At 43.0% G+C, this 12,551-nt stretch overlaps 1 protein-coding gene across 1 annotated transcript in view; it reads left to right on the top strand.

Moving 5' to 3' along the window:
- Positions 1 to 12,333, top strand: part of GAD2 (glutamate decarboxylase 2) — a gene marked incomplete at both ends in the record, with an annotated part of 65,539 nt that extends 53,206 nt beyond the window's left edge. Inside the window, one exon of the mRNA XM_079776634.1 lies at positions 12,160 to 12,333. Coding sequence (XP_079632760.1) covers positions 12,160 to 12,333 — 174 coding nt within the window. The remainder of the gene's footprint in view (positions 1 to 12,159) is intronic.
- Between the last annotated feature and the right edge of the window lie 218 nt (positions 12,334 to 12,551).

Below are 12,551 nucleotides of genomic sequence, written 5' to 3'. Positions count from 1 at the left end.
AAAGTGTTATTTGAATCTTTCAGAATAGGGAAGGGAAACAACAAGAAGGAAACCTACTAGTGAACCATAGGCCTTTTCTCAGGCCACATGCTGGCTGGGGGATAATTATCTAGGTAACAACTGGTTATTACCAAAACAGGCATAAGTCACAGTTTCATGAGGGAGGTAAAGATGAGAATCTGGTGGGTGCATTTCCTGCTGCCCATCAAGACTGTGACTGTGCAGGTAGCACATTGTCACGGAGGCAGAGTGGGCATGAGGGCCTAGGGTGCTATGGAGACATGATCACTTGCCTTAAGGGACAGCACACAGACTCCAAATGCAGGAAGTTATCAGATAAGAATCCAAAGGCTGCATATTGATCATCACTTGTATTTCTAGTTCTTCTTTATTATCATTATCTTCTTATATTTTAATTTTTATTATATTTGATCATTATCTGCATCTCTTCTATCAGCTTTTATAGTCCTACTAGAGGCCCAGCACACGAAATCATGTGCGGGTAGGGTCCCTAGGTCTAGCCTGCGATCAGGGCCATCTTCCGCCCGCTCGCCAGTCCCCAGTCATGCCCCGCCGCCACCCACCCCGGTTTTCTGTGGTTCCCCATTCGCCATCCTGTGATCAGAAACTGCAGGCTGGGGAGGAGGGACTGAGAGGTGGTCAATGCACCTCATAGAGACTGGTCAAGCCGTCGTTCTGGTTGTTACGCCGTTACAGTTGCTTGGCTTTTATTATATAGGACTAGAGGCCCAGTGCATGAAATTTGTGCAAGGGGGGAAGCGGGGCGCATTGGTGTCCCTCAGCCCAGCCTGCAACCTCTCCAATCTGGGACCCCTCGGACATCCCTCTCACAATCCGGTACTGCTGGCTCCTAACCACTCGCCTGCCTGCCTGCCTGATTGCCCCTAACCACTTTTGCCTGCCAGCCTGATTGCCCCCTAACTGCCCTCCCCTGCTGGCCCGATCACTCCCAACTGCCCTCCCCTGCCAGCCCTTCCCTACAGACCTGGTCGCCCCAACTGCTCTCCCCTACAGAACTGGTCTCCCCAACTGCCCTCCCCTGCCAGCCTGATTGCTCACAATTGCCCTCCCCTGCCAGCCTGATTGCTCACAACTGCCCTCCCCTGCCAGCCATCTTGTGACGGCCATCTTGTGGTGGCCATCTTGTGACAACATGGGGCAGCCACATTGTGATGACGTGAGGGCATTGCACAAGGGTGCAAGGGCGTCGCACAAGGGCGCGAGGGCCTCCTAGGCTTTTATTAGTATAGATACTGATTGGCATACTTTCAAAAGGTCAACTATGGAATTAAGAGTAAATTTGTAAAGAAGTATTTAACCTCGTATTTGTTGTGACTCTTCTGTTATTAAATGTAATGGGGAGACTTAAGCATTATAGAATGTCTTATTTATCATTATTCTGCTATTTCATTTTTCAAAATTTTCACTCATACTTCCAAGATTTAAAAACAAAAAGGTTTTGTAATACACAGTGAAAAATACATTTCGTGATGCTTTAATCTGAGCTCTTTTTGGAGGAAGAAAAAATGTGCATTCAAATTATGAAAGAGTCGTCTGGTTATTGTTTTCTAAAGGACTGGAAAACCTAATGGCACAAAGGAGAAAATAATACCCTAAAACTTTTAAGGCAGTTCCAAAGAGCTCTTGCTGATTAGGCCCTTAGTGAATTCTTCAACATGCAGTCCTCTCTTTTTTAACCGACTTTCTTAATTCAGCAAACCCAAAAATGTTACACACACATCCTAGAGATAAGTGAAAGCTCTATATAGTCATCAGAATAGTCAGAATTTTATTTTCCTTCTTAACTTCCAATTAGTGATTATGTAATGAAATAGATGTTCCATGTTCCTGCTAATTTTAGTTCATCAGCATTTTCTGGAAACAACTAAAAGTCACATGTATTTAGACAGCTGTGATTTCTGCCATCCCAGCTAGCTTTAAGAACTGGAGGGACTCAATCTTACTTAATGCCAAAATCTGGGAAGATGGCTGTTACCATTAATCTTTTAACCTTTGATTTGCATTTATCTGAAAAGTTAGAGGTGGTTGTTCTTAATAATTAGTTTCATTCCTATATGTTTTTCTTGTTTTTCCCATGCAAAATAAATCAGGGTTTAATTCACTAAATATGGTCATTGTTTTATCAGTTCTAAAAAGCAAACATAATTGTTGCACAGGTAAAACTAAGGAACAGTTATGTGATTTTTTTAAAGTTCCTGCAGATACATGGACTTGGAATTCCTTTGTTCTTTTAATCATCATTTCTTTTTATTCCTTTTTCATTCTCATGACATTATGCTTTTATGGGATATTTTTCTTTTCTTTTATAGCAGTCCCAACATGCAAAATAGAACCCTTTCATTTTTAGATTTAAAAATATTTAAGCAAAATACGTAAAAAATCATTAAATTCTTTGTATAGACAAGAAATTTTGAAATGAGTTCAAATGATAATGCACATTTTATTTTATATTTTACATATATATATATTTAGTAGTGTTTTTCTTTTATTTTATTTTCTTTATTTATTAAGGTATTACATATGTGTCCTTATCCCCCCATTGGCCTCCACCCACCCCTGCTCATTCTCTTCCCAGGAGCACATTGTCTTGCTCTGCTTCCTAGAACGAAGTGGTAAATGTCATGTCCTTAGGCTAGAATATTCTAGGCAATTCATTTTCAGAACTTAATCCCAGACTGCGGGGGCCTGATGCGGCGGGGATCTCTCTTTTCCGTGGCCAGCACGGAGAGAGATGAAACTGGTTCTTGATAGAGGCGTCCAGGGATTGAGAAATAAAGAAATAAAGAGAGACACAGAAGTAGATGCAAGCTGGGTCCCAGGTGGGTCGCTGACCTCTTCTGCTGGAGGGACAGACGACTCCCTGAGCCACGCAGCACATTTATTTATACTCCCATATACAAGGGGGTTCACTGGAAAACTTAAGATTAAAGGAGCTTGGGAGGGCCCAGGTCTATTTCATTTCCTCTTTTCTGGTGGTAGACTGGTTCCACATCTCAAAGCCCTCTTCCGGAACCTAGACAAAGGTAAGCCAGGAAATGACAACACCTCCGCACTCCTGGGGCGGGGTGCAACTAATATGACTCTGTCAAATATCTTGGGCTCAGCAATCTAAAGAATGTCCATGTGTCTTCCCAGGGGGCCCTCTACACCAGACTTGAAATATTAAATTCTTATTTATATTTACTAGAGGCCCGGTGCATGAAATTTGTGCACAGGGCAGGGGGTGTCCCTCAGCCCGGCCTGCACCCTCTCCAATCTGGGACCTCTCTGGGGACATCCCTCTCACAATCTGGGACTGCTGGCTCCTAACTGCTTGCCTGCCAGCCTGCCTGCCTGCCTGCCTGCCTGATTGCCCCTAACTGCTTCTGCCTGACAGCCTAATGGTCCCTTAACCGCTCTCCTGCCAGCCTGATTGCCCCCAGCTGCCCTCCCCTGCAGGCCTATCACCCCCAACTGCCCTCCCCTTCCGGCCTGGTCACCCCCAACTGCCCTTTCCTGCTGGCCTGTTTGCCCCCAATTGCCCTCCCCTGATGGCCATCTTGTGGCAGCCATCTTGTGATGACGTCAGGCGAGGGTGTGGTGCGAGGGCGTGATGCCACCTAGGCTTTTATTATATAGGATTCCCTTGGATGAGCCCAATGCTCTGGATATAGTCTTAATCCTTTGACTTGAAAGAAGAATCAACCCAACAGAAATATCCCTCTTTATATTTCCTCCCCATGGAATAAGGAAGGGAATTAAGAATTTGTTAATATTGAATTAGAAAACTCAGTGCTGGAACCATCCTCCACATTCTTAGATGAGGAAATTAGGTTTAGGAAGTGAAGGTGAAATGAAGGTGAAGGTGCAGTTTGTCTTTGGTGATGAAGGATAGCAGCGTTTGCCACCCCAAAATATGTCTTTTGAGATATTGGTTATTTTAAGCTGGTTATTAAGAAACAAACAATTCAGAAATAACCTTTGACCATCCCCCATTACCTGCCTAAAGGAATTTAGATAGAGAACCTGCTCCAGGAAGGGAAATATTATCACAGATAACCATAGTTTAATATAAACTAAGTGCAATAGACAGGAAAGAACCTAGCATGGGCCCTTTGATCAAAGTCTTCTCTGTATCTTGTTGTTAAATATGGCCCAGCAAACATTTATTTACTAAACTTTTGCTTTTTCATCTCCATGAAAATTGCCTTCCTGTCCCAAATCACAACCCACCTCCTCTTTTCCTTAGCTCAAGATGGCATATAAGCCCTTAACTGTCCAATCTGTCCATGGTTCTCATTCTTATGGCACCTGTAAAATAATGTTTGGACATTTTCTCCTGTTAAACTGTGTCCATTAAATTTGATTATTAATCCATCTAGAAGAATTTAGAAGGTGGGAGGAAAATTTTTTTTATACTCCCGGTTTCTAAAAAATCACTAGGTCTGATGGGAACTACATTGATTTTGTGCATTGAGTACTTTGAAGATGAAAACCTCATTGTAAACCAATGATTATTTATGGGTTGGCATTGAAAAGTGATATGTTTCTAGTAGTATTCCATTGGAATCTAACTATCCTTCATTTCAGATAAATGATCCCCATTTTTTTAACTGAGTTGTTGACTATGTATATCCGAATGAGTCTACAGTGTTCCTATCACCTACCATTCCTGGTTACATGTTTACAGTAATAAATTTAAAAGATCAGATGTTATATTTACAGACTCGATGATAACATATCGTTGAACAGACCATACATACAGTTAGACATAAATTAAATGTATGCCTTTATAGTCAATAAGGGACTCCTCAGTAGGCACCCAGTACGACCGTAAACAAAAAAAGTGGAAGGCTCTGTGCTTGCCAGTGAAGTACAGAGATAAAATGTATTTTCTCATAAGAGGACAAATGGAAATTATAATATAGTCATAACCTATAGGTAAGGATTATATAGTGATGAATTAAAAGAGAGAAGATGTTAGTGGACTAGAGGAATCAGGAAGGAGTTCATAGCAGTTGTAGGACTCTAGTGTAGCCTTGGATTGTGTGTTGAATGTGAACCGTAAGACAAAAGAGATTCTAAGCAAAGAGAACAAGTGCGACAGAACAAGTGTGAAGGGTTAAAAATATGTGTGGTACACTCCAAGGGTATTACATAGGTAGCTCGTGTCAGAGTTGAAGGTTTATTTTGGTGAGCACTAAAAGATGAGTCCTCAGAGCTGGGTGACAGGCCTTTATGCTGAGTGAAGAGTTTGACTTTAATTTCATACACAATAGAGGACAGCTAGCACTGTAGTCATCAGACTGGCAAACATGTGGAAAAACCTCAGCTGTGGTTGACTTCTGTAATGTTAAGTCCTTATGGGTTCAGCCTTTTGCCTCAGCTGATTCTTCATCATTTTTAAGGAACATATTTCAAAATATTTTATAAATTAAGTTAATTCAAAAGGTGAATGAAAAGGAACTAGGAAGCTTTAGGGTCTCAAGAAAAAAATTGCTGTAGAGTCTCAAAAGTCTTCTGATTTTCATACATCACTTGATATTGAGGCTTATCTCTTGGAAACCATTCTCTGAACAATGTTTTACTTCCAATGTTTCTACATTTATTGGGGGGCGGGGGGAAATACCCTCTCTCAAATGTTGTACTGCTAAACTATTTAGCCTTGGACCAACACCAGATTCTTCTCATTCTCACAAAACACTGACTAGAAAGTCAAGAAAAAGGTAGCAAGTACTTAATAGCCTACTGATATGTGGAATAGCAAGCTGTGACTCTCCTCTCAGACTAAATTTTGTCTCACAAAATTTGAAGAATAAATTCGCAGACTAAAAGATTTTAAGCAAAACTGTGGAAGTTTTTTTAATTAATCTTTATTGTTGAGATTATTACAGATGTCCCTCTTTTTTCCTCCCATAGCTCCCCTCCACCTGGTTCCCGCCCCACCCCACCCCAGGCCCTCAACACCCTATTGTCTGTGTCCATAGGTAATGCATGCATGCATATAAGATCTTTGTCTAATCTCTTCCTGCACCCCTCCACACCCCCTTCCCTCTGAGAATTGTCAGTCTGTTTCATTTTCATGCCCCTGATTCTATTCCATTCACCAGTTATTCATCAGATTTTTTTATTTATTTGATTTTTAGATTCACTTGTTGATAGATATGTATTTGTTGTCACTTTGTTGTTCATAATTTTTATCTTTACCTTTTTCTTCTTCTTCCTCTTCTTAAAGAATACTCTTCAGCATTTCATATAATACTAGTTTGGCAGTGATGAAGTCCTTTAGCTTTCTCTTGTCTGTGAAGTTCTTTATCTGACCTTCAAATAAATGATAGCTTTGCTGGGTAGAGTAATCTTGGTTGTAGGTTCTTGCTATTCATCACTTTGAATATTTCTTACCATTCCCTTCTGGCCTGCACAGTTTCTGTTGAGAAATCATCTGACAGTTGTATGGGCACGCCCTTGTAGGTAACTAACTGTTTTTTTCTTGCTGCTTTTAGGGTTCTCTCTTTGTCTTTTGCTCTTGGCATTTTAATTATGATGTGTCTTGGTGTGGTCCTCTTTGGATTCCTCTTGTTTGGAGTTCTCTGTACTTCCTGGACTTGTAAGTCTATTTCTTTCACCAGGTAGGGGAAGTTTTCTGTCATTATTTCTTCAAATAGGTTTTCAGTATCTTGCTCTCTCTCTTCTTCTGGGACCCCCATAATTCAGATGTTGGTACACTTAAAGTTGTCCCAGAGGCTCCTTACACTATCTTCATATTTTTGGATTCTTTTTTCTTTTTGCTCTTCTGGTTGGGTGTTTTTTGCTTCCTCGTATTTCAAATCATTGATTTGATTCTCAGGATCCTCTAATCTACTGATGAATACCTGTATATTATTCTTTATTTCAGACAGTGTATGCTTAATTTCTGATTGGTCCTTTTCCATTTTTTTGGCATTCGCACTAAGTTCCTTGAAAGTATCACTAAGTTCTTCAGTGTTTTCTAGACAATTCTTGAGTAACCTTATAACTGTGGTTTGAATTCTATATCCAGTAGAATTCTATCTTCCATTTCTTTCATTTGTGACATGTTTCTTTGTCTCCATATTTTGGCTGCTTCCCTGTGTTTGTTTCCATGTAATGGGTAGCTGCTAAGTCTCCTTGAGTTGATAGAGTGGCCTTTTGTAGTAGGTGTCCTATAGGGCCCAGTGGCTCAGCCTCCCCAATCACCTGAGGTAGACACTCTTGGTGCACCCCTTTGTGGGCTTTGTGCACAGTTTTGTTGTAGTTGAGCCTTCACAGCTGTTGGTGTCACTTGGAGGAATTGACCTCCAGGCCAATTGGCTGTGGGGACCAGCTGCAACTACAGTGGGAGAGCTGCTGTGCAAGAGACACCCTTATGAAGCAGGACTTGCTTCAGTGGGGCTTTGATGTTCACTGAGTCTGCCCCTTGAGTGTGTCACTTATGGATGTGAAGAGTTGTAATCTGGTATGGTCTCACACTTACCACTGGTACACTGGCTCTTGTGTTTCCAGGGAGGTGCAAAGTCAGCCACTTCCTGGGGACATCCAGCAGAAGCTACAGAGAGATCTGCAGATTCCTCCTCTTTGTTTTTATTTTTTTAATCTTTATTGTTCAGATTATTAAGGTGTTCCTCTTTTTTCCCCCCATAGCTCCCCTCCACCTAATTCCCCACCCCACCCCATGCCCTAACCTCCTGCCACTGTCTTCATCCATAGGTGTAAAATTTTTCTCCAATCTCTTCCCACACCCCTCACACCCCCTTCCCCCTGAGAATTGTCAGTCCACTCCCTTTCTATGTCCCTGATTCTATTATATTCATCAGTCCATTCGGTTCATCAAATTTTTTGTTCACTTGATTTTTAGATTCACTTGTTGGTAGGTATGTATTTGTTGTCATTTTGTTGTTCATAATTTTTATCTTTACCTTTTTCTTCTTCTTCCTCTTCTTAAAGAATAACCTTCAGCATTTCATATAATCCTGGTTTTGTGATGATGAACTCCTTTAGCTTTTTCTTGTCTGTGAAGCTCTTTATCTGACCTTTAATTCTGAATGATAGCTTTGCTGGGTAGAGTAATCTTGGTTGTAGGTTCTTGCTATTCATCACTTTGAATATTTCTTACCACTCACTTCTGGCCTGCACAGTTTCTGTTGAGAAATCAGCTGTCAGTCGTATGGGTACTTCCTTGTAGGTAACTAACTGTTTTCCTCTTGCTGCTTTCAAGATTCTCTCTTTGTCTTTTGCCCTCGGCATTTTAATTATGATGTGTCTTGGTGTGGTCCTCTTTGGATTCCTCTTGTTTGGGGTTCTCTGAACTTCCTGGACTTGTAAGTCTATTTCTTCCACCAGGTAGGGAAAGTTTTCTGTCATTATTTCTTCTAATAGTTTTTCAATATTTTTCTCTCTCTCTTCTTCTGGCACCCCAATAATTCGGATGTTGGTACACTTAAAGTTGTCCCAGAGGCTCCTTACACTATCTTCATCTTTTTGGATTCTTTTTTCTTTTTGTTTTTCTGGTTGGATGTTTTTTTGTTTCCTCATATTTCAGATCTTTGGTTTGATTCTTGGGGTCCTTTGGTCTACAGTTGAATTTCTGTATATTCTTTATTTCAGACAGTGTATGCTTAATTTCTAACTGGTCCTTTTCCGTTTTTTTGGCATTCTCATTAAGGTCCTTGAAGGTCTCACTAAGCTCCTCGGAGGTCTCATCAAGTTTCTTGGCAGTTTTTAGAAGATTCTTGAGTAACCTTATAAATGTGATTTTAAACTCTATGTCCAGTAGTTTGCTTTCCTCCATTTCTTTCATTCGTGACATGTTTCTTTGTCTCGCATTTTGCTGCTTCCCTGTGTTGATGGAGTGGTTTTCTGTGGTAGGTGACCTATAGGGCCCAGTGGATCAGCCTCCCCTATCACCTGAGGTGGACACTCTTGGTGCACCCCTTTGTGGGCTGAGTGCAAAGTCTTGGTGTAGTTAAGCCTTGATTGCTGTTGGTACACTGGGAGGAATTGACCTCCAGGCCAACTGGCTGTGAGGACCCACTGTGTCTATAATGGAAGAACTGCTGTGCTGGAGACACGCTTATGGGGCAGGACTTGTTTCAGTGGGGTTTTGGTGCTCACTGAGTCTGCCTCTTGAATGTGTCACTTATGGATGTGAGGAATTGAAATCTGGTGTTGTCTCACACTGACCAGTAGGTACACTGGCTTCTGGATCTCCAATGGGGTGCAGGTCAGCTACTGTCTAAGGTCACCAAGCAGGAGCTACAGCGAGAACTACAGTTTTCTCCTCTTTGCTTGGGGTTTGGAGGTTTTGGAGCTGTCTGACCAGTGCTGCAGTTTGTTAGGTTATGCTGCGATAGGGCAGGCCATTTATATGCAAAAGCCGCTGTGTGGAGCTTGGGTGGGTTTGTAGATTGTGCGGGGTGGGGTCTCAGGGAGTCACTAGGCTAGGGCGTGGCAAACAGTGATGGCTGTCAGTCAGCCGTCTCTGTGTCTCCAAGATTCCCCGTCCCCGCATCTCGTGCCCCAGTGTAGTAAACAATGATTGCTGCACGCACCTCTGCAAGAAAGCCACCCTCACTTTCCGACCCGATGGCAGACAGTCCAGCTTCTCCCCATAGGAGTTTGGGTCCCCAACATCTCCCTAGAAAATGGAGTTCAGAGTAATTGGGAGCTTGTCTTCCTTTAGGTTGAAAAAAGCAGTGCACCCAGTTGCCCGCCACCAGCCTGATTCGCGAGTCTCCGTACCTCAGCTTTTCAGTGCTTGTGCATGTCTCAATGCTCTTTTCTCTTTCCTTCTAGTTGTAGAACTTCCACTCAGCCAGCTTTCCCGTGGTTCTGGGTGACAGACGTTTTGTCTTTTAGTTGTAGTTTTGAAATTGTTGTGCGAGGCAGCAGTTTAGGTGTTTATCTATGCCACCATCTTGGTTTCCCCCCCATCAGATTCCTCCTCTTTGTATTGGGTTTGGAAGTTCCCAGATGAGGCCCAGCTGTAAAGCAAGGCAGGCTGGTTTTGGGGCCTTTTATTGATAGGTTTGGGGCTCCCAGACCCAGCTGCAGCTTTTTTGACAGGTTTTACCCTGAGAAAGGACAGGCCATTCATATGCGAAAGCCACTGCACACAGCTTGGGTGAGGTTGTAAATTAGATAGGGTGGGGTTTCAGGGAATCACCAGGGTGGAGCAAACAGAAATGGCTGCCAGTCAGCCCTGGCCTGGGGAGGTGCCAGCACAGGAACAATGACCACTATGAGCACCTCTGTCTGGAAGAAAGCTGACTGTGAGTTCCTGCCCCAATGCCAGACAGTCCAGTTTCTCCCCATTTGTGTCTGGGTCCCCCAGAGCCTCTCCCAGCACTGGAGTTCAGAGGAAGTGGGAGCTTGTAAATTCAGTTCATGATGCCAGCCTTTTAAGAGGAGCATCTGTGCGGGGGCCAGATGCGGCGGGGTTCTCCCTTTTCCGCATCTAGCATGGAAAGAGAGATGAACGAACCGGTTCTAAATGGAGCCGGCCAGGGATTGAGAAATAATAGAAAGAAAGAAAGAAAGAAAGAAAGAAAGAGAGAGAGAGAGAGAGAGAGAGAGAGAGAGAGAGAGAGAGAGAAAGAAAGAAAGAAAGAAAGAAAGAAAGAAAGAAAGAAAGAAAGAAAGAAAGGAAAGAAAGGAAAAAAGAAGGAAAGAAAGGTGCAGAAATAGAAGCAAGCTGGGAGCCAGGTGGGATGCCATTCTCTCTGATGGAGAGGCAGCTATGACGACCTGAGCCCATGCAGCACATTTATTTTATACCCCCAATACCAGGAAGTATCACCAAAACTTAGAATCAAAGGAGCTTATTTGCATTCTTAAATAGGCCCTAGCATTCCTGGTGCTTGACTGGATTTACATATCTAGACCCACCCCTGCCAACACATGGGCTTATATGAAGGCCAAGCTGACAACATGTCCAGCCTCATTGGGGAAGCATGTTCCCAGGGCGTGGCTCTGCCTATTGCCCTGAGTTCAGCTGACGATAATTAAAGAAATGCCCATGTGCCTTCCCAGGGGGCTCTCTACACAGCTGGGTCTCCAGCAGCCTGTGTGTCACTCAGCCCCAATCTGTACTGGTTTTTACAGCCTGTAGTTCTTACAACCCGTAGGGACTTCTTTCCCCAGCTCTGGAACCCTGGGCTGGGTCTGGTGTGGGGCTTGGGCCCCTTGCTCCTCTGGATGGCCGCTGAAGAGGCAACCTCCCTCCTGATTAAAAAAGCAGCACACCCCAGTGCTGGACCAGCCTGTTCCATGCCTCCACAGTCTCAGTGTGCTTTCTTCTTTACCTCTCTATTTGTAGTACTTCCACTCAGCTAGCTTTCCTGCAGTTCTGGATGATATTTGTTCTGTATTTTAGTTGTAATTTTGATGTGGTTGTGGGAGGCAGTGAGTACAGGCTTTTACCTATGCCGCCATCTTGGTTCTGGAAGTTTATTGTAAGCATACACAGACTCCCCCTGGGGCAGGGCCCCCAAAGGGGAACTCCACAGGGGAGGGATCCCCAAAATGGGAAAGCCCTGCTCTCTCTAAAATGGGAAAAACCTAGTCCTGTGATTCTCTTTGTCTACAGGTTTATAAATGCTGGAAACTTCTTTGTCTCTTCATGTCACTTTCTAATTGGACCCTTCCTTATTTTATGTCCCCCATGTTTTCCTAATTGGCCACTTCCCCTCCCCCCCACCCCCGGCCCCTTATTCCTGCATGGTATCAGTTTCATCATTTCAAAGCTCACCTGGTGCCCCCCTCTTCTTCTTCCCATTATCTTGTTACATACTTATAAGCAATCTGGCAGCTTGGAGCTGTCTCTGCCTGTCACGTATATATTCCTCTCCCATGGACCTGCCTTCCCTAAAACCCGCCTCTCCTATCTCTAAAATCCTTTCACTACCATTTATTATTTTCTGATCACCTTTAAGATCTAAATATACAGATGCTCCAGTCCTCCAATCCCAAGGAAGCTTGGAGGCAATTCCTTCAAGGAAAAACAAATATGGTTCTAATTGTTTCGTTAAAAGCTGAAATAATGCTACTTGACAGCAGATTATTTGACCAAGGGGAGAGCCTCCAGGAGAAACAGTCACCATATTGGTCTGGTCTCTCACACAGGTGGCCCCGGTGATTAAAGCCAGAATGATGGAGTATGGGACCACAATGGTCAGCTACCAGCCCTTGGGAGACAAGGTCAATTTCTTCCGCATGGTCATTTCAAATCCTGCAGCAACTCACCAAGACATTGATTTCCTGATTGAAGAAATAGAACGCCTTGGACAAGATTTATAATAAACTAACTCACTAAGTTGGTTCAATTCTCTAGGTAGACAATTAAGTTATTACAACCTGTGTGAATGTATTTGTAGTCTGTTCCAAAGTAAATCTATTTCTATATTGTGGTGTCAACGTAGAAGTACAGTGAAAAACAACAACAACATTGCTCCTTTAAAAAACCCTTTCTTAAGTTAGAATATCTCTCTAATAATTAGTGACAAAGGCTGTGTTCT

Source organism: Cnephaeus nilssonii (assembly GCF_951640355.1).
Source record: "Cnephaeus nilssonii genome assembly, chromosome: 1".
Lineage (NCBI taxonomy): Eukaryota > Metazoa > Chordata > Mammalia > Chiroptera > Vespertilionidae > Cnephaeus > Cnephaeus nilssonii.
The sequence above is the reverse complement of the archived record's forward strand: the minus strand, read 5'-3'. Positions and strand labels throughout refer to the sequence as shown.